General features: G+C 49.1%; 1 protein-coding gene across 3 annotated transcripts in view; it reads right to left on the bottom strand.

The window, feature by feature from the left end:
* Positions 1 to 26,229, bottom strand: part of TNK2 (tyrosine kinase non receptor 2) — a 135,180-nt gene that overhangs the window by 61,559 nt on the left and 47,392 nt on the right. For 2 of the 3 annotated variants that reach the window (XM_063131761.1, XM_063131762.1), the window contains exons 1-5: positions 22,767 to 22,912; positions 9,955 to 10,132; positions 7,986 to 8,056; positions 2,302 to 2,514; positions 850 to 1,002 (exon numbers count right to left, since the gene is read on the bottom strand). In XM_063131761.1, coding sequence (XP_062987831.1) covers positions 850 to 1,002; positions 2,302 to 2,514; positions 7,986 to 8,056; positions 9,955 to 10,132; positions 22,767 to 22,910 — 759 coding nt within the window. In that variant the 5' untranslated portion in view covers positions 22,911 to 22,912. Of the gene's footprint in view, positions 1 to 849; positions 1,003 to 2,301; positions 2,515 to 7,985; positions 8,057 to 9,954; positions 10,133 to 22,766; positions 22,913 to 26,229 lie in introns of those variants that run through there. The other variant, XM_063131763.1, reaches the window with a different exon arrangement.

Here is a 26,229-nt window from a genome sequence, read left to right as displayed (position 1 = left end):
AAACTGTGCTACCAGGTTAATTGGAACTGCACTTTTTCTGTAAATTAGCTATCAATATTCTTTAAACTGGTTAGATCGAATCGATTAAGGGGGCAATCCTATGCATATTTAGACAGAAAAAAGTCCTACAACTCTCAGCATTCCACCGCCAATGTGGGGACTTTTGCCCCCCCCCCCTCTAAACATGCAAAGCTGAGTTGCTTCACATCACAAGACTTCTTTTACGTTATGACGAGCTGAACTGATATCAAAGTGGATGCAGATGGATCGGTTAGGACAGCCTTCTCCAACATGGTGTCCTCTAGAAGTGCTGGACTACAATGCCCATGCTGGCTGGGGATGATCATAGAATCATAGAATAGAAGAGTTGGAAGGGGGCCTACAAGGCCATCGAGTCCAACCCCCTGCTCAATGCAGGAATCCATCCTAAAGCATCCCTGACAGATGGTTGTCCAGCTGCCTCTTGAAGGCCTCTAGTGTGGGAGAGCCCACAACCTCCCTAGGTCACTGGTTCCATTGTCGTACTGCTCTAACAGTCAGGAAGTTTTTCCTGATGTCCTGCTGGAGTCTAGCACACTTGGAGGGTACCACGTCGGGAAACACTGGGCTAGGAACTAGGAATGAGTAAATGCCAGTTATGGAGAGAGCTGCTATGTGGTCTCCTGGTGCTGTGGAGAATGGGAGGAAGCAGGATAAGGGAGTGAACTTCCCCAGGTCCCTGTGTTCTGGGGTCCTGGGGAAACTGGGCATCACCCACCCACCCACCCACCCACCCACCCACCCACTGCTTTCCCCCATCGACTTGAGCCCAGATGTGGTGCCTTTCGGAGACTGGGCCTACCCCCTCACCATCTTCATGGGATTGGAGAGCACCACGCCGTAGAGGCGGATGAGGTTCATGTGGTCCAAAGAGTGCATGGCGTTGACCTCGCGGATGAAGTCGTCCAGGGCTTCAGGCTGGCTCAGCACGTCCGTCTTGAGACACTTGACCGCCACGTTCAGCTGGTGGAGAAAGCGAGCGAGCGGGGTCAGTAAGAGAACGCGGCGGATTTAACTTTTGGCAACACCCAGAATTGATTTATTTGTACTAAATTTACAAAAAATTGAAATGTAAAATTAGGGAATCAACCACAGATCAAAACAAGTCCGAAGACATTTTTTTCTTTAAATGATGTCTTGTATTGACATATAGAATCGCTCTCCCTCCAACGGAAGCTCAAGCCAGATCAGAAACACAGCTCGTGCTTCTATGCAGCTCTGTCCTATACATGAATACTCCGAAGTCCGCCCCACTGAGTCCAATGGGGCTTACTCCCAGGGAAGGGCGCAGAGGATTACAGCCTAGAATTTTACATAACTCAAGAGTTTTAGAGCGAAGACGTATCTGGCCAGTGCTGTTTACACAGCTTTCCCCAACTTGGTGCCCTCCTGATGGGAGTGGAACTTATTTTTATTTATTTATTATTGCATTTTATATCCCACCCTTTTTTCTGCAAGCAACCCAAAGTGGCGTACATAATCCTCCTCCTCTTCCTCTCCATTTTATCCTCACAACAACAACCCTGTGAGGTGGGTTGGGCTGAGAGTGTGTGACTGGCCCAACGTCACCCAGTGGGTTTCCATGGCCAAGTGGGGACTAGAACCCGGATCTCCCGGCTCCCAGTCCAACACTTTAGCCACTACACCACACTAGCTCTCACTGACTTCAACTCCCATCATTCGCACCCAGCATGGACAATGGTCAGGAATGCTAGGAGTTGTAGACCTAAACACCTGGAGGGCACCAGGTTGGAGAAGGCAGGTTTACATTGACTGCCAGTGATTCTCCATGGTCTCAGAGAGAGGAGGCGCTTTCCCACCTCTTCCACCTGACATCCTTTTGAACAGCAGGTTCTGATGATTCAGCATAGGGCTTTCTCCATGCACAGCATGTGCTCCACCAGGGAGCTATAGGTAGTATCCAACGGTGTCTCAGCGCTAGGGCTAAGGCCATTGCGGTAGCATAAACCAATACTTCTGCAAAGTATATAGTGCTTGCTGGCACAATGGGGAAAAGCAGGGATTTGCTGCACAGGGAGATGCAGGGATTTGCCCCCTTGCACTAGCAAGTGCTGGGTACGTTGCACAAGCACTGGCGGCTTACGCTAGCACAACGTCACTAGTGCTAGTGCTGGGACACCATCAGATTCTCTCTTATTTTGGGGGTATTACAAGACAGACCTCTAAGCTTTCCTCCAACTGTTAACAGGGGTAGGAAGCTTAGGCTTGGCAAAGGTGAGAAGGGTTAAGTTTACTCCTTACCAACTTGCCGGACGGTGCACACCACTCCCCACGTCGCACCACCCCGAAGGAGCCGTCTCCCAGCTTCTCAAAGAGCATCAGGTCCTTCTCGCTGATCAGGCAGGTCAGGGCCTGCTGCTGGCTCTCCTCCAAGGGCGGTGGGGTGGGCCTCTTGCCCGGCACGCTCTGGGGCTGCGGGGGGAACTCTGAGTCAGGTCGCTTCCCGCTGAAGACCTGGACGGATGGAGGGAAACATGAGATGCAGAAGCATGAGCCTAAGGCAAAGGTCGTTCATAAGGGCACACGCTCCTCATGATCACAGCAGTGTACACAAACACACATTGGTACATTTTTCACGTTGGTACAATTTCCTATCTTTTATACAGCGAACCTTTCAGGTTTTAGAAATGTTTCCGCTCTGCTGTTACCTTGTTCTAGGATGTTTAACGTCCTCCTGAAACCTTCCCCAACCTGATGCCCTCCAGATGTGTTGGGACTGCGACACCCATCATTCCCAGCTGGCTGTCTTACTGTATATTTCGATTTGTTGTCGTGTCTGGATTTTAAACGGTATTGTAAACTGCTCTGCGATGCATCTTTTATGAAATGAAATATTTATAATGCAAATAATGCACAAATACTTCTTTCAGCGATTAAGTCAATTTTTACATAACCTGGCCTTTGGAAAAACAAAAAATAACCATTGCTTTAATATGATTGCAATTTATGTATTTGTCTAAGGATGCTTATAGGCTGCCTATAAGGCCAGAGAGCTCTCTCACAGCGGCCTACAAAATTCGTAGAGCACCTGTAATGTACAATTCATAGAATCGTAGAATTGGAAGGGTCCTATAAGTCCAACCCCCTGCTCAAGGCAGGAATCCACACTAAAGCATCCTTGACAGGTGGTTGTCCAGCTGCATCTTGAAGGCCTCTAGTGTGGGAATGCCCACAACCTCCAAAGGTAACTGATTCCATTGTCATACTGCTCTAAGAGTCAGGAAGTTTTTCCTGATGTCCAGCTGGAATCTGGCTTCCTTTAACTTGAGCCCGTTATTCCACGTCCTGCACTCTGGGAGGATCGAGAAGAGATCCTGGCCCTCCTCTGTGTGACAACCTTTCAAGTATTTCATAGAATCATAGAATAGCAGAGTTAGAAGGGGCCTACAAGGCCATCGAGTCCAACCCTCTGCTTAATGCAAGAATCCACCCTAAAGCATCCCTCACAGATGGTTGTCCAGCTGCCTCTTGAAGGCCTCTAGGGTGGGAGAGCCCACAACCTCCCTAGGTAACTGGTTCCATTGTCTTACTGCTCTAACAGCCAGTAAGTTTTTCCTGATGTCCAATTCCAATTAACTACTTGATCACTAATAAAAGTCAAGCAGCGGGTCTCAAAGTTGCCCAACGCAAACCTTAAGACCATTTTCATCAGGAGTCTCCATAAAACATGGAGAACAACTTTATTGGGATTACATTTTTATTCTTTTATATACGTCCCCTCGGGAGGACACGGGCCAGAAAGATGGCCTATAAATACCAAGATTATTTATTTATGTATTAAAACATTTGTATCCCGCCCTATATCACTAGGATCTCAGGGCGGTGTACAGATAAAATGATACAACCATATAAAACAATAAATATACACAGCTAAAAACAAATGAAACCATTAATCAAGCTAAAACCAGTATAAATTTAAAAGCAATAAAACCAATTAAAACAGTTAAATCAATGTGCAAGCTTGGTGTATTTCGCCATCAAAGGCTTTGTTAAAAAGCCACGTCTTTACTTGGTGCAGGAATAAAGTCAGCGTTGGCGCCGGTCGGGCCTCCAAGGGGAGGGCATGCCACAGCCGGGGTGCCACAACAGAATAATGAAATAAAACTAATATGGATAATTTTATTTATTTATTTATTTATTTATTGCATTTCTATACCGCCCAATAGCCGAAGCTCTCTGGGCGGTTCAGAAAAATTAAAACCATTCAAAGTATAAAACAAACAGCAAAAAAACACGATATAAAATACAGTATAAAAACACAAGCTGGGTACAATTAGCAGCAGTGCAGAAATACGAATTTAAAATTCGGATTTAAAACAGCCGAGTTAAAATTAAATTTATAGACTGTTAAAATGCTGAGAGAATAATAAGGCCTTCACCTGGTGTCTAAAAGAATATAATAATAATAATAATAATAATAATAATAATAATAATAATAATAATTCTTACCCACCTCTCCCTTTGGATCAAGGCGGGGAACAACATTAGAACAGGAATCAATACATCTTAAAAATTCTTGATTTTACATTGATCTGGATAGTGTACTTGCGAGGCGAACCTCCTTAGGGAGCTCATTGGGGTGCCACAGCAGAGAAGGCCCTGCTCCTGGTAGCCACCTGCCTCACTTCCTTTAGCAGGGGCTTACGGAGAAGGACCCCTGAGGGTGACCTTAGACTCCGGGCAGGTCCATATGGGAGGAGGTGTTCCTCCAGATAGCCTGTTCCCAAGCCGTTTAGGGCTTTCAATGTTAATACCAGCACTTTGAATCAGGCCCGGACCTGGACTGGCTGAAGGCTGAGAGCAGCTGCCTCTCCACACAGGCCTCCCCCTCACAGGCTGGGTTGCGGAGACATCATGAAAGGTTGCTGGACATGGTAACAGGCCATCCCAAACCCCATAAAATCCCCCAGGGTTCGGGGAGGGGGCCTGGCCAGCCACTGGCCTCTGAACAAGAGTGAAAACTGCTGACTGGAAGATGTGGAGGAAGGAAGGAAGGGCATTTTCCTTGTGAGCTGCCATGAGTCATGCTCTATTAAAAGCCCATTATCATGCAACTTCCCTCTACCTGTAAGCATCTGCAAGCTAACACCCATGGGGAGAGGAGGGAGCAGGCCTCCTGCAGGGAATTTGTCCACGTGAAGTGCCACATAGAAGGGGAACCCAAAGGGCTGAGAGACACCTCCCCCTTGAGAAGACCACGGCCCATTCAGAGAGCAGGAATGACCCATCGCCTGCTATTAGTCACGAGAGCTGGATGGAAGCCTAGTCTTCAAAGGAGGAGAAGGTTGCCTTCCTTGGGGGCTTTCTAGAAGCATATGTCTAGCCCAGCTTTCCCCAACAAGGCACACTCTAGATGCACTGGATTACAGCTCCCATGCTGGCTGAGGATGATGGGAGTTGTAGTGTTCTGAATCTGGAGGATGTGAGATTGAGGAAGGCTGGGCTAGACAGTGTAGTAAGTATGAGTCTGAACTAGAAGGACCTCTGGCCCCACACCAGACTGCAGGACTAGAAGGACCTCTGGCTCCTCACCCAGAGAACTGGACTAGAAGGACCTCTGGCTCCTCACTCATCCTTCTTACATTCTTAAACCCACTCAGGGGAAATCACTTCAGACCACCTCCCAGGGTGAGCACATCCATTGGGTCAGGCTCTTATAGAATCATAGAACAGCAGAGTTGGAAGGGGCCTACAAGGCCATTGAGTCCAACCCCTGCTCAATGCAGGAATCCACCCAAAAGCGTCCCCGACAGATGGTTGTCCAGCGGCCTCTTGAAGGCCTCTAGTGTGGGAGAGCCCACCACCTCCCTAAGTCACTGATTCCATTGTCGTACTGCTCCACAGCTACCTGCCATTCCTGTGGCTGCAGCACCAGAAAACCCTGCCAAATTTGTCTGTTCTGTACAACGAGGAGGATTATTCCGCTCACGATGATCCGCCGTAGATTAACAGTTTGGGCTGTAAGCCAGCGATGGAAGTTAATTTAATGCTTTCCTTATAATTACAGGGAATTGAATTTGGTCGAGTTCAAAGAGATCATAAGCAATTGTATCTATTTATTACGGATGGTACTTACTCTGGATACAGGTTAAGAACATAAGAAAAGGAATTGAGAATAAAATGGCCAGTATCTCACTGCCTTTATACAAATCTATGGTGCGACCACACTTGGAATACTGCATACAGTTCTGGACACCACACCTAAAAAAGGGATATCACAGTGCTGGAAAAAGTGCACAAAGGGGCAACTAAAATGATTAAGGGGCTGGAGCATCTCCCTATCAGGGAAGTTTATGATGGCTGGGATTGTTTAGCTTGGAAAAAAGAGGCTGAGGGGAGACATGATAGAGGTGTACAAAATTATGCATGGTATGGAGAAAGTGGACAGGGAGGTATTTTTCTCCCTCTCTCAAAATACTAGAACCCAGGGTCATCTCAAGCTGATTGGAGGCAGAACCAGGACAAATAAAAGGAAAGACTTCTTCACACAGCGCAGACTTAAACTATGGAACTCACTACCACAGGATGTAGTGATGGCCACCAATCTGGATGGCTTCAAAAGGGGATACAGGTTTCTCCAGAAGAGGGTGCCAGCAGGACAGAAAAGCCACTGGGTGTGTAAAAGGCTCATGAGAGAGGAATGAGGTAAAGGATGTGGAGCTGGGAAGGGCCGGGCTGGGCAGCACAAGCAATTAGCCAAAGCATCACATCCGTTGTGATCATTCGTTTATAGCAGGCCACTGGTGGCTGGGAACCTAACCTCGGAGTCTGGGGGAAAGGCCATTTTCAGAAATCTACTTGGCTTCAGCTGCACTTCTGCATGGCCACGGTGGCTATTTGGAGGGCTCTGTTTGTTTACTGAGTGAGGCTTCTGTTCTTTTATTCCTTTTCTGAATCATAGAATCATAGAATAGTAGAGTTGGAAGGGGTCTATAAGGCCATCAAGTCCAACCCCCTGCTCAATGCAGGAATCCGCTCTAAAGCATCCCTGACAGATGCTTGTCCAGCTGCCTCTTGAAGGCCTCTAGGGTGGGAGAGCCCACCACCTCCCTAGGGAACTGGTTCCATTGTTGTACTGCTCTAACAGTCAGGAGATTTTTCCTGATGTCCAGACAGAATCTGGCTTCCTGTAACTTGAGCCCGTTATTCTGTGTCCTGAACTCTGGGAGGATCGAGAAGAGATCCTGGCCCTCCTCTGTGTGACAACCTTTTAAGTATTTGAAGAGTGCTCTCATGTCTCCCCTCCATCTTCTCTTCTCCAGGCTAAACATGCCCAGTTCTTTCAGTCTCTCTTCATAGGGCTTTGTTTCCAGACCCCTGATCATCATGATTTTAGACTCTTTTTTTAAAAGCAGAAAATACACGTTAAAATAAGTTATTTCTCCCAACTCTCTTGGTGCCTCTGTTCGCTTTCTCCTTGGATTGGGAAGGTAGGCGGACACTGGCCAGAGTCATCACCGTCAAAAACTGGAACGGCCAGGACAGATGTGGCAAAAGGAAGGCAGTGAAAGAACAGTTTGTGCATTTTGAGTTGGGTCAGAGCTAGGCCATAGCTAGACCTAAGGTTTATCCCTGGACCGTCCAGGGGTCAAACCTGTTCATCTAGGTGACACACAGGGGATCCAGTGCTCAGGCAGGGGCGAACCCTGGATGATCCCAGGATAAACCTTAAGTCTAGCTGTGGCCCTAGTCTTAACCTCTTCCCCTGCTGCTGCGGCTCTGATCAAATCCACACCAACTCACAGGTGCATTTCAGGTTTGTTTGATTCTTTTAAAGACCAGTGAGAGACCAGCAAACACGCTCCAAACGTTTTGTAGACTTGGGCCCAAGGAAAGAACGGACTGACAAATGGGCCCTGGGAACTTTCAAGACTCCGTTTTAAAAGCCACAGCACGTTTCTAGCCCTCATGAGAACGCCTCTTACCTTGCCAATCCAGGATTTCCGCTTGCAAACGGCCTTCCTCCTCTTCACCGCTTCCCAGAGGCGTCTCTGACCTGCGAAGGCAAAAAGCGGCGGCGTCTCAGTGGGGAGGAAACAGACCATTCTCCAAGTATTCCCCCACCCCAGTACATGCAAGGCAACAGCCCCCAGAAGGGACCCTTCATCGAGGCAGATAATTAATTTCCACCAACATTACAGAATGGCAGAGTTCTGAGAGCTCCGTTCTACTCCATTCCACCCTGTTCAAAGGCCACTAAGGGCGCAAACCACACATTTGTTTGTAATGAAGCCATGTTGGTTTTGCTTAACTCTACACCAGCTGCGCCCCTTCCTAGAGTTGGAAGACCTAAAGACGGTCGCGCACGCACTGCTAACTTTGAGACTCGACTTCTGCAATGCACTCTACATAGGGCTACCTTTGTGCCTAGTCCGGAAACTTCAACTAGTTCAAAATATGGCAGCCAGGTTGGTCACCGGTACACCTAGGGGTGACCACATCACACCAGTCTTAAAATCTCTTCACCGGCTGCCAATTAGTTCCCGGGCGAAGTATAAAGTGTTGGTTATCACCTTTAAAGCCCTATATGGTTTGGATCCAGGTTATCTGCGGGATCGCCTACTCCTGTACAATCCGCCCCATACACTCAGGTCCTCTGGGAAGAACTCCCTTCAGCCAGCCAAAACTAGGTTGACAGGTATTACCCAGAGGACCTTCTCCTCTGCTGCTCCCAGACTGTGGAATGGCCTGCCGGAGGAGACCCGTCAACATGGCAGTCTACTAGCATTCAAGAAAGCTATAAAGATTCATAGAATCATAGAATAGCAGATTTGGAAGGGGCCTACAAGGCCATCGAGTCGTACCCCCTGCTCAATGCAGGAATCTACCCTAAAGCATCCCTGACAGATGGTTGTCCAGCTGCCTCTTGAAGGCCTCTAGTGTGGGAGAGCCCACAACTTCCCTAGGTAACTGGTTCCATTGTCGTACTGCTCTAACAGTCAGGAAGTTTTTCCTGATGTCCAGCCGGAATCTGGCTTCCTTTAACTTGAGCCCGTTATTCCGTGGCCTGCACTCTGGGAGGATCGAGAAGAGATCCCGGCCCTCCTCTGTGTAACAACCTTTGAAGTATTTGAAGAGTGCTCTCATGTCTCCCCTCAATCTTCTCTTCTCCAGGCTAAACATGCCCAGTTCTTTCAGTCTCTCTGCAAAGGGCTTTGTTTCCAGACCCCTGATCATCCTGGTTGCCCTCCTCTGAACACGCTACAGCTTGTCTGGATCCTTCTTGAATTGTGGAGCCCAGAACTGGACGCAATGCTCTAGATGAGGCCTAACCAGGACCTCTTCCGGCAGGCTACCCAATCAATTTTTAAGATGTCTGGCTGTTGTTTTAATAATTTATTAGTTTTATGTTTTTAATCAGTTTTATGTATTTTATTGTGATTTTGTATTTAATGCTGTTCCCCACCTCGATCCAGAGGGAGAGGCGGGTAAGAAATAAATATTCTATTCTAGTCTATTCTATTCTATTGTATTCTATTCTATTCTTAGATGGCCACACCCAACTTTCCCCTAGCCCCACCCCTTTCCCTCAACCACCAATCATTTGGGTCCCCCCCCCCCGTCTCAACTTTTGTGCAGTTTCTTTCCCCACTCTAAAACTTTGGAAGGACTCTCCTAAGGCTTTTTTTACTGGCAGGAAATGCTTGAAGCTAAAAGAGGCTGGTATTTCCCCCCCCCCTATTTTGGGCCCCACCTCCTTTTGCCTTTGACCACACCCCCTTTTCCTTCAGCCCCGCCTACCACTGGGACGCGGCCCCCGAGAGCTTCCCTGAAAATGAAATTCGGCCCTCGAGCGGAAAGAGGTTCCTCACTCCTGTTCTACGATGACCCCCACCTCCCTGGAGGAAATTTCTCTCCCCCAATCCCTGCTTCCCTAGGCCCAGACTCACTCACCGGGCCGCCCCATGCCGATTTTCTCCAAATCCTCGTTTTTGACATATTCGAAGTGCGACAGGCGCGTGACGTTGAGGTCATCGCGGATGCGCAGGAAGTACTGCTGCAGCTGGACCTCGGTGAGCAGCTCCAGAAGCCAGTCCGTGCCTTCGTCCGCCTGCATGCCACAGCTCAGCTTCTGCAAAGGGCCAGAGAGAAGGGGGAAATCAGGCAGGCGAGCCGTCGGGGGTTTCTCGGGCAGGGGTGGAAGAAGGAACAGGCCGACACGGGGGAACCCGGCTCCCCCAAAACTCTCTGCTCTGCGTTATTTATTTATTTAAAATATTTATATCCTGCCCTATATCACTAAGATCTCAGGGCGGCGTACAGATAAAAACATACAGTATAAAACAATAAATATACACAGTTAAAAACAAATTAATCCATAATCCAAGTTAAAGGTACATTAGGTACGTGAGCGGGCAGCGGGGTCAGGTGTACGCCTGGAGAGCCAGTCCAAAATATGACCCTGCTTCCCGCCTCATCTCTCTCTGTACAGCCTGCTTCTACGCTGCCTTCCGGGATATACAGGATGTTGCAACGGAAAAGGTTTGTTTGTTATCCAAAGGGGAGCCCGGTCCCGAGGGAACGGATGTGTTGGAGACTCCCGGGGCCCTGGTCCAGCCACCAGGATGCTTCGATCTGCCCGAGGGTTGCAGGAATTCATCCAGAAAAAAATGCCAAGGCTCCTGTGCCAGCCAGCACACGATTGCGTGTCAGCGCCGAGACTTAAGTGGGTTCGATGAGAAGCTAAGAAAGACCTGCCAAAGCCTCCAGGCAAGGGGAAGCAGAGGAGTGAGACCAAAATGAGCTGTATTGATCCAGTCTTTCCTAACCCAGTGCCCTCCAGATGGGTTGGATTGCAAGTCCCATCATTCCCAGCCAGCATTCAAAGCAATTTCCAGACATTCTCACGTTTGTCTTTGCAACAACCCTGCAAGGGAGGTCACCGCTGCCTCCATATTGCCAGGGGGGGGGGGCTGAGACCAGCTGGCCTAGGGCCACCTAGCGGATCCATAGCGGTGGTGGGATCTGAACTCAGGACTTCTCGATACGCAGCTCAATCTCTTCACCCTTCCACCACACTGTATGCTCTACTCTTTTCTTTCAAGGGCCACCGGGACTTTTGAGATAGAGGCTGTGGGCTACAGTGATCCATGCTCTGATAACCTTTCGTTTGGATTACTGCAATGCATTATACATGGGGCTGCCTTTGAAAACAGACTGGAAACTTCAGCTGGTACAAAACAGGGCAGCACGGTTACTAACAGGGATTGGCCAACAAGACCTCATCATGCCAGTCTATTTCCAGCTTCATTGGCTGCCAGTCCAGGTCCGGGCCCAATTCAAAGTGCTGGTATTAACATTGAAAGCCCTAAATGGCTTGGGGCCAGGTTAACTGAAGGAACGCCTCCTCTCATATGTACCTGCCCGGACCTTAAGATAATCTGCAGGGGCCCTTCTCCGTGAGCCCCTGCCAAAGGAAGTGAGGCAGGTGGCTACCAGAAGCAGGGCCTTCTCTGCTGTGGCACCCTGGCTGTTGAATCAGCTCCCTAAAGAGGTTTGCCTGGCACCTACACTGTATTCTTTCAGACGCCAGCCAGTTGAAGACCTTTTTATTCTCTCAACATTTTAACAGTCTATAAATTTAATTTTAACCTGGCTGTTTTAAATTTGTATTTTAACTTTGTATTTCTGCACTGCTGCTGCTTTTATTCTGGTTGCGCTTTTATGTTGTATTTTCATATGTTTTTATACTGTTTGTTTTATACTTCGAACAGTTTTAATTTTCGTGAACCGCCCAGAGAGCCGCGGCTATTGGGCGGGTCTAGAAATGCAATAAATAAAATAAAATAAAATAAAATAAATAAATAAATGTATGTTACCTGCCCCTGTGAGAGAGACGCGTCAAAATAGGGGGGAAAGCCTACGATGCATCCAACGGTCAGGATCCGGAGGCAACCCGGAAACTTAAACACCCCCGTTTGTGTGTGTGTGTGAGTAAATCATTTAAACAGCGTTGCAGTTATGTCAGGGTTGGGGAGGTCAGACGTCCCCGTCGTGCCCTGCCGCAGCGGAAGACCAATAAAGACCTTTGATGTGTGAACGCTTCTTTGGAGATGTTCAAAACAACTGCTTATATTCACCGCTTCTTTCCACCCCGGTCACTGCAGCCCCTTCCCCCCCCCTTGACCCCCAGGGACTGGGTTTGTGTGTCGCGGGTGCTGGAGCGGAATGGGCCGAACGGAGAGGGGGCCGGCTGGCCCGCGCTTTTTTCCCAGAAGCCAGCTGAACCTTCGCTCGCCCCCAGCTCCGTCTAATTGACAGTAATGGCTCTCCTGGCCTGGTTCCCAGCGTCCTCAGAGGCACGTGTGGGTGACAGAGAGACTTCTGTTCTCCTTCTGAACGATCCCACATTCGCGGCGTGGTCACCCGGAGGGGCGGCCAAGCGAGGTCGGAGGCTGGGAACGCCGGAGCCAGGAGAAGTCTGGATTGTGCATCGGCGAGACCCGGAGGCCGGACTCTGGAGAAAGGGGAAGGGGCGGAGAAGGAGAGGAAATCGCCGCAGCCGGGTCTTTGGAGGCTGTCTGGGTGGAGGAGAGGTGGCAGAGGGCAGACGAAAAACACAGACATGGATCAAGGGGGGGGGTTGTGGGGGAGGCAGAGGCGAATAGGCAGAAAGCGCTGAAAAGCAGCAACAGACAGATAAGCCTGTATCTGGAAAACTAGTCGCAGTCCCAGCTCCTAACTCCCTGGGGGAACCAGGATGGTGCCATTTCGTTCAATAATTGATCGATTTAAGAACTCCCTCTCCTCCACCAGCACCAACCCAGTCAATTAAGAGCTTGTAGGGCATGTCATGGAAAGTGGAATGGAATGAGATCACAGCGTTTGGAATCATAGAATAGTAGAGTTGGAAGGGGCTTACAAGGCCATCGAGTCCAACCCCCTGCTCATTGCAGGGATCCACCTTAAAGCATCCTTGACAGATGGTTGTCTAGCTGCCTCTTGAAGGCCTCTCGTGTGGGAGAGACCACGATCTTCCTAGGGAACTGGTTCCATTGTCGTGCTGCTCTAACAGTCAGGAAATCTTTCCTGATGTCCAGCTGGAATCTGGCTTCCTGTAGAATCATAGAATAGCAGAGTTGGAAGGGGCCTATAAGGCCATCGAGTCCAACCCCCTGCTCAATGCAGGAATCCACCCTAAAGCATCCCTGACAGATGGTTGTCCAGCTGCCTCTTGAAGGTCTCTATTGTGGGAGAGCCCACAACCTCCCTAGGTAACTGATTCCATTGTCGTGCTGCTCTAACAGTCAGGACGTTTTTCCTGATGTCCAGCTGGGATCTGGCTTCCTGTAACTTGAGTCCATTATTTCGTGTCCTGCACTCTGGGAGGATCGAGAAGAGATGCTGGCCCTCATCTGTGTGACAACCTTTCATTCATTTCATTTCATTTACAAAGTGTTGGTCATTACCTTTAAAGCCCTAAATGGTTTGGGTCCAGGTTACCTGCGGGATCACCTTCTCCCATATAGTCTGCCCCCACACTCAGGTCCTCTGGGGTGAACTTACTTCTGTCAGCTAAAACTAGGCTGACATCAGTTTCCCAGAGGACCTTTTCTTCTGTCGCCCCCAGATTGTGGAACGGCCTGCCGGAAGAGATTCGTAAAATTAACTCTCTGTGTGGTTTTAAGGCAGCTTTAAAGACTAGCCTTTTCCGGCAGGCCTATCCAGATCAATGTAAAATCAAGGATTTTTAAGATGTATTGATTCCTGTTCTAATGTTGTTCCCCACCTCGATCCAAAGGGAGAGGCGGGTAAGACATTATTATTATTATTATTATTATTATTATTATTATTTGCATTTTTATACTGCTCAAAAGCCGAAGCTCTCTGGGCGGTTTACAAAAATTAAAACTACAACAATATTGAACAATATATAATATTTAACAATATAAAACTACAACATCGCAATAATATTCAAAAATATACTAAATACAAGTGTGCAGCACAACAAACTTCAAGTATTTGAAGTATTTAAAAAACTACTTTGCATTTACACTGCACTTTCAAGAGTGCAAAGCATTTCACAGGCTTTATCCTATAATCCTCAGAACAACCCTGCACGCTATATAAATGTAATAAAATAAATAAATAAATAAAAATAATTTGTGATGAAGAGGGAATTTCACCTGGTGCTGCATGCGTACAAATGACCCGCTGAAATTCCCTTTTCTATACAACTGTTAAAGGTACAGGAGCCCTGTCCTCCTTTCCATAGGGTCACCCTAGATTTGGGGAAGAGTGCGAGGCTATCTGGGGAACTTGGGGACCGGAGGGGAATCCAGGTGGGCCACAATTGGCCCACGTGCCTGAGGATCAACACGCCTGTTTTATATATTTCTATTTTAGCACTACTGTGTTGCCAGCAGCCTCTGGAATCCTTGCCGTTAACAGGCATGGACATCCATCAATCAGCGGTTTTTCTTCCTTCCTGTTTCAAGAGGATGGATGAACATCTGGAGCAAAAAAGCTGTGTCTGCAACCCACCCCCCGTCCCCAGCAAAGGCCCTCGTAAGCGTTTAAAAGAGAATGCCACAAACCGCAGGCAGCATACGGCATTTCGGTACGAAGCCACCGGAGTGATGTGATTCCAGCATATGTAGAACGAGAGTGCCTAAAATGAAAGCCACCGGCGGTGGTGATGGGGAAGGAAGGCTTGAATCACACCTTCTTCCTTCCTGCCTGCCTTTGCATCAAAATAAGCGAGGCCTCGGATGATATCATATCTGGGGTGGGTGGCTATGTGGCCTGCTGAACCTCCCCCTAACGTCCTAAGGCAGCCTTGCCCAAACTGGGGCCTTCTAGACCTGTTGGGACTACAAATCCCAGCAGCCCCTGCTGGGATTTGTAATCCAACACATCTGGAAGGCTCCAGTTTGGGTAAGGCTGGTTTAAGGCGATCCTATCTGTCACCCTGTTTTCCTTTCGAAGGTTCAAATGTTTTGAAATGAAAACCGCTACTTTCTAAAAAGTATTTGGAGCCCAATTCAGGGTGATGGTTTTGACCAATAAAGCCTTACATGGCTTGGGACCACAATATCTGACGGAACGCCACTACGTTCAACACCTAAGGTCCTCCTCCGGGTGCCTACTCCGAGAGAGGCTCGGAGTGTGGCAACGAGGGACAGGGCCTTTTCGGTGGTGGCCCCCAGACTATGGAACGATCTCCCTGATGAGGCTCGCCTGGCACCAACGCTGCTATCTTTCCAGCGCCAGGTTAAGACTTTCCTCTTTGCCCAGGCATATGGCGGCACATCTTAATCACCCACATGTTCAGTTTTTTAACGGTTTTTAACGCTTTATGTGTATATGTTCTGTGTTTTAAAATTTTAAATTTTGTATACTTGTTTTTATCTCAATTTTAGAATTTCTGTAAACCGTCCAGAGCGCTCTGACTATGGGGGCGGTATATACGTGTAATAAATAAATAAAATAAAAATAACTGCTGCAAAGCATTTATCCTTTGCATGTCATGCTGTTGTAGGTGGCTACATGAGTGGGAGCTGGAGCGAGGGGTAGAGAGAAAAACTTTCTGGTGCTGACAAAGAATTAATTTCAGCCAGAGAGCTCACTGCACTTAACTGTAGCATCCAGTCTTCAATGCCTGGTGAAGGAATGGTACCTCTGAGCATGTGGAGAGGTCTTTGCTGAGCAAACACAATAGGCTCCGCCTTGCCGTACAGGCCTCAGGTTTGGGAAAGGGGCATTTCTAGGCATAGAGCAAGAACTCCAGACAGGCCTGAGGCCTGGCACTTAAAGAGAAGAAGTAGAATCAAAGAACAGCAGAGTTGCCTGTTCTATGATTCTAAGATTGAGGGGAGACATGATAGCACTCTTCAAATACTTGAAAGGTTATCACACAGAGGAGGGCCAGGATCTCTTCTTGATCCTCCCAGAGTGCAGGACACGGAATAACGGGCTCAAGTTAAAGGAAGCCAGATTCTGGCTGGACATCAGGAAAAACTTCCTGACTGTTAGAGCAGTACGACAATGGAACCAGTTAGGGAGGTTGTGGGCTCTCCCACCCTAGAGGCCTTCAAGAGGCAGCTGGACAAGCATCTGTCAGGGATGCTTTAGGGTGGATTCCTGCATTGAGCAGGGGGTTGGACTCGATGGCCCTGTAGGCCCCTTTCAACTCTGCTATTCTACGATTCTATGATAAGCGAGTGTAAGGTGATCCACGCTGGGGCAAAAAAAAACAACTTCAAGTATAACCTAACGGGATCTGAGCTGGCGGTGATTGAACAAGAAAGAGATCTTGGGGTTGTGGTGGACAGCTCCATGAAAGTGTCCACCCAGTGTGCGGCCGCTATAAAGAAGGCAAACTCCATGTTAGGCATTATAAGAAAAGTAATTGAGAATAAAACGGCCGGCATCGTACTGCCCTTATGCAAATCTATGGTGTGACCACGCTTAGAATACTGTGTACGGTTCTGGTCACCACACCTAAAAAAGGATATTCTAGAGCTGGAAAAAATTCAGAAAGGGGCAACTAAAACGATAAAGGGGCTGGAGCATCTCCCCTATGAGGGAAGGTTACATCAACTGGGATTGTTTAGCTTGGAAAAAAGGAGGTTAAGGGGAGACATGATAGAGGTGAACAAAATTATGCATGGTATGGAGAACGTGGAGAGGGAGACATTTTTCTCCCTTTCTCAAAATACTAGAAGCCAGGGTCATCCCATGAAGCTTGGTGGGAGATCCAGGACAAATAAGAGGAAGTACTTCTTCACACAGAGCGGAGTTAAATTATGGAACTCACTACCACAAGATGTAGTGATGGCCACTAATGTGGATGGCTTTAAAGGGGGTTGGATAAATTCCTGGAGGCAAAGGCTATCCATGGCTACTAGCCCTGATGGTTGTGTGCTATCTCCAGTATTCGAGGCAGTAAGCGTGTGTGTGCACCAGTTGCTGGGGAACATGGGCGGGAGGGTGCTGTTGCACCGTGTCCTGCTTGTTCACCCCTGGCCGATGGCTGGTTGGCCACTGTGTGAACGGAGTGCTGGACATGCTGCCCTTGGGTAATCTTATTCAATCTCATGGCCTCCAATATCATCTGAATGCCGATGATACACAATTATATCTTTCTTCTCCGGATCTTTCTCCTGATGTTCACGATCGTATCTCAGCATGTCTCTCAGATATCTCAGCTTGGTTGCTTCATCGTCGTTTGAAACTTAATATGGCAAAGACTGAATTGCTTGTTTTTCCTCCTAAACCTTCTCCTCATCTCTCATTCTCTCTTACTGTCAGTAATGTTACGCTTACTCCGGTCAAGGAAGCTCGTAACCTTGGCTTTATATTTGACTCCTCGCTCTCCTTTATTCCTCATATTGAGGCAGTAGCTAAATCCTGTCGTTTTTTCCTGTATAATATTGCCAGGATTCGATCATTTTTGTCTGTCTCTTCTGCCAAGACTCTTGTTCATGCATTGGTTATTTCTCGGTTGGACTACTGCAACCTTCTTCTCACTGGCCTTCCTTCTTCTCACATCAGTCCGTTGGTTTCTGTTCACCATTCTGCTGCTAAGGTCATCTTCTTGGCTCGCCGCTCTGACCATGTCACTCCACTTCTGAAATCTCTTCATTGGCTTCCAATTCACTTCAGAATCCAATATAAACTCCTCCTGTTGACCTTCAAAGCTTTTCACTGTCTAGCTCCTTCCTATCTCTCCTCTCTCATCTCACACTATCGCCCCGCTCGTGCTCTTCGCTCCTCTGATGCCATGTTTCTCGCCTGCCCAAGGGTCTCTCCTTCCCTTGCTCGGCTTCGTCCATTCTCTTCTGCTGCCCCTTACGCCTGGAACGCTCTTCCAGAACATTTGAGAACTACAAGTTCAACCGCAGCTTTTAAAGCTCAGCTAAAAACTTTTCTTTTTCCTAAAGCTTTTAAAACTTGATTTTGTTCTGACTTTATACTGTTAGTTTTACCCTACCCTGTGCCTGTTCACCCTACCCTGTGCCTGTTTGCATTCTCTTCCCCTCCTTATTGTTTTATTATGATTTTATTAGAATGTAAGCCTATGCGGCAGGGTCTTGCTATTTACTGTTTTACTCTGTACAGCACCATGTACATTGATGGTGCTATATAAATAAATAAATAAATAAATAATAATAATAATAATAATAATAATAATAATAATAATAATAATAACTAGATGCACCCTCGGTTTGATCCAGCATCAGGGCACTTGTGTTCTTATTCCCAGGCCGATTTGGGGGCAGGCACAGCTGTGGTTGGCACTGGTGTATCTGACTGTGTTCTCAGCCATTGCCTGATGGAGCTCTTCCTGTCCAATCCCCATGGTTCTTTTGGAACCAAATTGGATCCAGCACATTCAGAAAAAGTGCTATTCCTGAATCCTGGTTAGGGTCCCAACAGTAGGCTGACCATATGAAAAGGAGGACAGGGCTCCTGTATCTTTAACAGTTGCATAGAAAAGGGAATTTCAGCAGGTGTCATTTGTAGATGTGGGAACCTGGTGAAATTTCCTCTTCATCACAACAGTTAAAGCTGCAGGCGCCCTGCCCTCTTTTGCACCTGGTCACACTAGTATAGCTCCTGTTGTGATGAAGAGGGGATTTCACCAGGTGCTGCTTGCATACCAATGACACCTGCTGAACTGAAATTCCCTTTTCTATGCAACTTTTAAAGATACAGGAGCCCTGTCGCCCTTTCCATAGGGTCACCCTACCCAACAGCTACCACCCTATGTCCACTTCTGGTGGAGAAATCATAAGTTAAAGGAGGCCAGAAAGAGGAAACGCTGCTGCTCAGAGTCTGGGCACTCGTCTCACTTTCTCCTCTAGTAAGCAGGTGTTGCAGATTTTGACATCATTGCAAAATCCTGCAAAACCTGTTTGACTAGAGAAAGGGTGTGTGTGAGAGAGAATGTGTGTTCCATAGGAACCAATACCTCAAACTACTTGTAGCTTTCTTGAAAAAGTATTGTCTGTGTCCAGCCTTATTTACTTGGGAGTAAAACTCATTGAATTTAGCAGGACTTACTTCCAAGTAAACATGCATGTTCAAATGATCTACCAACACACTCCGTGCCAGGTCAATTTCCATTGACTGAAAGCTTCTACACAAAATTCCTTACGCAGGCGTTATTAACAAGAGGTCTGCAATACCCAAGGCTTACCCCAAAATGGGTCACAGCTTCTTTGGAACTGCCTGGCATGGGGATGGTTTTTTTTAGCAAATTGAGGTTGCCGGATCCTGCCTGCTGGAGGTGCTGGTTAGGCCACCCTTGGACCTAAGGGCAGGGGGAAAGGAGCTGTGTATTCATAGGAAGTGAGCTGGGGAGAATGAAACGTCTGACGTGGAAGGGGCTGTGAATGTCCCAATGGGTTTAGAAGCGGGCCAGGACTCTATAAAGTAGAGGAGGGCAACCAGGATGATCAGGGGTCTGGAAAAAAAAGCCCGATGAAGAGAGACTGAAAGAACTGGGCATGTTTAGCCTGGAGAAGAGAAGATTGAGGGGAGACATGAGAGCACTCTTCAAATACTTAAAAGGCTGTCACACAGAGGAGGGCCAGGATCTCTTCTCAATCCTCCCAGAGTGCAGGACACGGAATAACGGGCTCAAGTTAAAGGAAGCCAGATTCCAGCTGGACATCAGGAAAAACTTCCTGACTGTTAGAGCAGTACGACAATGGAATCAGTTACCTAGGGAGGTGGTGGGCTCTCCCACACTAGAGGCCTTCAAGAGGCAGCTGGACAACCATCTGTCAGGGATGCTTTAGGGTGGATTCCGGCATTGAGCAGGGGGTTGGACTCGATGGCCTTGTAGGCCCCTTCCAACTCTGCTATTCTATGATTCTATGATTCTATGAATATGAGAAAGGCTAGTATACATCGTTTGAAATAATGCTGACTGTCCCACTGCAGAATCATGCCAAAGGTCTAAGACACAGAAATGCAGTTTTGCTCTCAGACAATATCTATATTTGCAGGATTCTCTTCTGTGGAACACTTTTCTCCTCTTCCCTTAAGGGCATCTGGTCTTGATCTGCAAGTTGAGCAAGGAACAATCTCCCTTCATTCTTGGCTCATTGTTCCATCACTGGTTAACTTCCCTCTCGTCCCCGCGATTTTGAAACGGCATCTGCTTGGCTTTAAATCCCAGCTGTTCTTTCTTGGCCCGCGAGAGCAAAGAGCCCTTCGTACCTAACACTTGCTCCCAAAGAAGACCCTTGTTCCCCCAAGATCAAGGGCTCATTGACACAATGAGGATATAGAAGTTTTTTTTTCTTCCGTAAAATGATGTTATGTTCGCATAAATGCCAGAGGCAAACAGCACAATCTTTTGCAATGTTTACTCAGAAGGCATTGTGTTCCATGGGGTTTGACTCCCTGGTAAGTGAGCGCAGTATTTCAGCTCACGTCTGTTACAGCAACAAACACAAATAAAGAGTCTGCAGTAGGGTGACCCTGTGGTAAGGAGGACAGGGCTCCTGTATCTTTAACAGTTGTATAGAAATTGTACAGTTGTCATTTGTAGGCATGCAGCACTTGCTGAAATTCCCTCTTCATCACAACAGTTAAAGCTGCAGGAGCCCTGCCCTAGAGTGACCGGACACAAAAGAGGGCAGGGCTCCTGCAGCTTTAAAGGTGGTGATGAAGAGGGAATTTCACCAGGTGCCGCATGCATATAAATGACACAATGAAATTCCCCTTTCCAAACAACTGTTAAAGATACAGGAGCCCTGTCCTCCTTTCCATATGGTCACCTTAGTCTGGGGGCAACTTAAAGACTATCCAATTATTATGGCATCCGTCTGTGTGGCTTGCAAAAGCTTATGTCACAATAAACCTGCCAGTTCCTAAAAATGCCACCAGACTCTTCGTTTGGGTATGCTTCCTGCACAAACACAAAATAGCCAGAGGTTTCAGAGTTTCGCTTGAGTCCTTCACAGGTGGGCTGCATTTTCCTCCCGGAGGCCATAAGCACCCACTCCAGATATCGACTCCTGCTGTTCCTTGAGTCAACGGCTCTCAAACATTTGAAACTGCAAGGAAGCCGCTTTCTGCTAAACGTCAGAAGCATCCTAGAGTTGTTTGGCAGTGAAGCAGACGGCCCCAGGAGGTTGCTGAGTCCACTGGACAGAGCAGGATGTAACTTGTAAGTAAACACGTTGCCTGTTTTGAGCGTGGGAGCTAGCTGATATAAAACAATGGACATCGCTGCCCATGGGCTTCAGGTCTGGAAGGGGAGCAGGTTTCGTGGGATTCTCGTTTCTGAGATGAAGGGCAATTCACACATGCACCTGGAGCTCAAAGTCTAATACAAAGGACATCCCCCCTCCCTGTCTTATTCAAGGGTATGAAATACTTCTAAACATGCAAAGTGGCTTACCTCTGTCCCCCTACCCCTGCTTCAAATTCAAAGCTCACACCAGTCTTCTCTCCATTGCTGATTTTGTCCAGATAGGGAGCAGAGGCAGATTTCAAGCCACATAGACAAAAACAGTCTTCCTTGGATCACCCATGTTCCCCAGCAGCTGGTGCACACAGGCTTCCTGCCTCGGATACTGGAGGTAGCACATAACCATTAGGGCTAGTAGTAGCCATGGATAGCCTTCTCCTCCAGGGGGTTGTGTCAGAGTCCCAAATGAGCTCAGTTGGAATTAATGGCAGCTCTCTGAAAACAGCCGCTTTCACCCAATGCGTCTTGAGATAATTTAAGAATGTAAGAAGAGCCATGATGGATCAGACCCAAGCCCTATCAAGTCCAGCATTCTGTCCATACAGTGGTCAAACAGATATCCGTGGGAAACCCACCAGCAGGACATGGTGCAAGAGCACCCTCCCACCCATGTTCCCCAGCAACAGTTGCACACAGGCTTCCTGCCTCGGATTCTGGTGATAGCACACAACCATCAGGGCTAGTAGCCATGGATAGCCTTCTCCTCCAGGAATTTATCCAACCCCCTTTTGAAGCCATCCAGATTGGTGGCCAGCACTACATCTTGTGGTAGTGAGTTCCATAGTTCTGCTGCTGCAGCCTGTATGTAAGTGTGTCAAGAGGCTCACGGTTGTGTCAGCTGCATGTGGGGATATGCAGACCCAGGTTGCTCCTGCCTCCCACCTTGGCTGCGTCTCAGGAGGTCCCACCAGCCCCATACAAGTGTCTCTGGCAATGACCCTACCTGGCTGACGTTTTCCCATGATACCTTATCTAGACCAGACGTAGGCAACCTGGTGCCCTCCAGGTGTTTGGGACTACAAATCCCATAAGCCCCGGAGGGCATGGCCAGGGATTATGGGAGTTGGAGACCTGAATGTCTAGAGGTCTCCAGGTCACCTGCCTCCGGTCTAGGCCAGTTTTCTTCAATCCGGTACCCTTTAGATGTCTTGGACTACAATACCCAGCTCCCCAGCCAACATGGGAATTGTAGTCTGTCACACTTGGAGGTTCCCAGATTGAAGAAGCCTGGTCTGTAGGAGCCCATCCTAGCTACAGCTTCCTAGAGATGAAATCTCACAGTCCAGGCTACAGACCACAAGAGCACACCGCAGGCATAGCGCACGGTGCGTACAGAGCAAATGGCTGGAGATGACTCTAGGAAGCCAGCCAAGCCGCACGCTCAAGTAAAAGGAAGCGAGAAGGGAGGCACACGGAAGGAAGCACACAGAAAGGATAGGAGAGACGTAGGAAGCTTCCTTCATGCAAATGGGCATGGGAAGTGCCGCACTCTTACCCTGTAAAGGTGGAAACGGGCCAGAAACGGGAAAGAGCGGCGCAACGCTTCAAAACGACGCATCTTTGCTATCCGGAGAGGAAGTCGGGACCCGGCCAGCCGCCTGCCTAGCTGGATCCTTTCAGGAAAGAGACCCAGCAACATGGAAGGAGAGGTTTCACGGAAACGGGGACAGGATCTTCGCAAGATCAGCGTCTACCAAAAGCCCCACAAGCCTCCGTAATTCCAGGGCTGGAGAATCTGACCACTGCCAACTCCCCTGGAAAGGATCCCTCCAGAAATCCCGGCTCCGAAACTCCTTCAGGAAACATCGCACACATCCAGCGGTGTGGATCCCAGAGGGTGTCTGCGCGGACTCCATCCTAGTCCACAGCTCTTGTCGTCGCCCCGGAGAGCCGACTGCCGAGACAGACGGCCCCCGGACAGTTGCCGCGTGCCATGCTGCCCTGCCCCCACCTTCAAGAATAGCAAATCCAGTCTTCACCAGGAGCTGCTGCTGGGCGGGGGAAGGGACAGGACCCTTATCACAGCCCCTCGGACGTCCCCATTTGCTGCTCTGGAGGCACGCAAAAGGAAGCGGGCTGCTCCATGCTCACGGCTCCCCGATCTCCCAGTGTCCCCCAAAGTGGAATAATCCCGCCAGGACGGAGGGTTCTCTCCGCAGACAGGACCAAGAGGAGGTTTGTTGTGCCGCCTCCTGCAACAGGACTCTGGCCAGACTGGTGCACGAGAAGCGTGCCTGTGTGTTTTCTTTATCCACTCCTCCCCTTTCCCCCCCCTTCTCCTCCAGTGGGTCGCTCCCCGGGGAATCTCGCGCTGGGCTGCCCGCTAGCCTGGAACAGAGACACGATGGTATTCGCAGGGAACGCCGTTTTGACCGGCTGCCAAGAGGTCAGATTTAACTGTGGGCTGGAGAGGCAATTTCCTGTGGGCCTCCGACTGGGATTTCAAATAGATTCTCAGGCTCCTCCGCCCCCTGTGCTCACATCCTGATGGCCAGAGCTGCCTCAGGAACCCGCTTCCCTTCGCTTCGGCCACTCGGGCGTCACGCGGGCCAGAAGGGACACGCTGGGTTGCTATCCGTGCACCGACGCATCAGCAAAACACCCGACTGGGTTCATTTGAGTTCATGCTCTTCCCCGGGCAGTCAACACAACGCAAGAGGGACCAGATCCAGGGCTCCTCCTAGCACGGCGGAGGGGTAGCGGAAGCAGGGGTCAGGGCCTCTTGGTTTCGTGCCCGGGCTGCCGCTGATGCAGTCTCGGTTGCCAATGTTCCGAGCGGTTCAGAGGGTCCGCAGGAAGGATGCTGAAACTGCCTTCAGAAGCTGCCTAGCGAGATGACCTCGCAATGGGCACATAAAAAATCAGAGAATTGTAGAGTTGGAAGGGGCCTCTAAGGCCATCAAGTCCAACCCCCTGCTGAACGCAGGAATCCACCTTAAAGCGTCGCTGACAGGTGGCTGTCCAGCTGCCTTTTGAAGGCCTCTAGTGTGGGAGAGCCCACAACCTCCCTAGGTCACTGATTCCATTGTCGTACTGCTCTAAGAGTCAGGAAGTTTTTCCTGATGTCCAGCCGGAATCTGGCTTCCTGTCACTTGATCCCATTATTCCGTGTCCTGCACTCTGGGAGGATCCAGAAGAGATCCTGGCCCTCCTCTGTGTGACAACCTTTCAAATATTTCATAGAATAGTAGAGTTGGAAGGGGCCTACAAGGCCATCGAGTCCAACCCCCTGCTCAATGCAGGAATCCACCTTAAAGCATCGCTGACAGGTGGCTGTCCAGCTGCCTCTTGAAGGCCTCTAGTGTGGGAGAGACCACCACCTCCATAGGGAATTGGCAAGAGGAGCAGGAGGCCTTTTACTGCAGGCAGAATGGGTGTAAAATCCTCCATCCCGAAACAGTCCCGGGGACCACTTTGCATTCCAGATCTCTTCAGTCCTGGCTTATCCTCCAGCCGATGCACACGCACACATCTTCCACCTTCTCAGGACACGGCACGCGACGGAGGAGGCTAATGACCGCCAACGCTCACAGCCTTTGCGGGAGGGAGGGATTCACGGCTGGGTGGTAGAAAGCGTGCTTTGCATGCAGGAGGGCCCAGCTGCAATGGCTGGCATTGCCCGGTTCAAAGGAGGACCAGGGGCGGATCTACATGGCGTACTGAAGGCGCTTGGGTGCGCCTCCAGTGCGCCCCCAAAACAATTGTGTAGATCCTGCAGAAGAGGCTGAAGAGGAGGAGGCTGGGGAATCCGACCCGGGTGGCTCTTTCCCCGGCAGCAGGAGGCCGGCGGGGAGGTGGGCGGCGGTGGCAGAGGCAAGGACGCAGCCGCATTCCCCAGCCTCCTCCTCCTCTTCTGCAGGATCTACACAATTGTTTTGGGGGCGCACTGGAGGCGCACCCAAGCGCCTTCAGTACGCCGTCTAGATCCGCTCCCGGGGGCAGAACAGGTGACAGTCCTCAACCCAGAATCCTGGAAAACTGCTGCCAGTCAGAACAAATAGGAGGGATTTAGATGGGACACGTAGGGTTGTACCCAAAGTTAGTCTGTCTTGAAGTTGTTGTTGTTTATTCGTTCAGTCGCTTCCGACTCTTCGTGACTTCGTGGACCAGCCCACGCCAGAGCTTTCTGTCGGCCGTCGCCACCCCCAGCACCCCCAAGGTCGAGTCTTTCACCTCCAGAATATCACCCATCCATCTTGCCCTTGGTCGGCCCCTCTTCCTTTTGCCTTCCACTTTCCCCAGCATCAGCCTCTTCTCCAGGGTATCCTGTCTTCTCATTATGTGGCCAAAGTACTTCAGTTTTGAAGTAGACCCACTGAAATGAATGGGATTTAGTCATTGGATACAGTCCATGGTGTGATTAGGTAGAAGGTGCCTTTCTGTGTCGTTTATCCAGCCTGGGTTTTGAACCTCTTTCAGTCCAAGGGTCGGATTCCATTCCAGAGCTCTCGGTGGCAGCGTCCAGGTGGTGGGTGGGGCCAAAGACAAATGGGGGCGGGGCCAAAATACCAGCATGTTTTAGCTTGAAACTTTTACTGGCACTAACGACGCCTTAAGAGAGGCGTTTCCATTTTTTAGAATGAGGAGGGGTAGAAATGTACAAAAGTCTGGGCAGCCACCCAATGATCGTGGGCACAGAGGCGGGGAGTGAGACGCACCTGGTGACACAGAAAAGGGGGCGTGGCCATCTACAGAAGCCTGCAGGGTCAGATCAGAACCACACGTGGCCCAGATGTGGCTCTCAGGCTTAAGGTTCAACTCCCCCTCCCCAACCTAGCCAATAAACCTAGCCACTTTGTCTGCCCCAACGACGAGGTTAAACACCCATAAGAACATCAGAAGAGCCCTGATGGATCAGACCACCTGGTCCATCTAGTCCAGCACCCTGTTTAAACAATGGCCAACTAGCTGTTGATGTTAGACTCACAAGCAGGACACCATGCCACAGAACCGTCTCA

Source organism: Elgaria multicarinata, chromosome 8, assembly GCF_023053635.1.
Source record: "Elgaria multicarinata webbii isolate HBS135686 ecotype San Diego chromosome 8, rElgMul1.1.pri, whole genome shotgun sequence".
NCBI lineage: Eukaryota > Metazoa > Chordata > Lepidosauria > Squamata > Anguidae > Elgaria > Elgaria multicarinata.
This window is presented reverse-complemented; position numbering and strand designations above follow the sequence as displayed.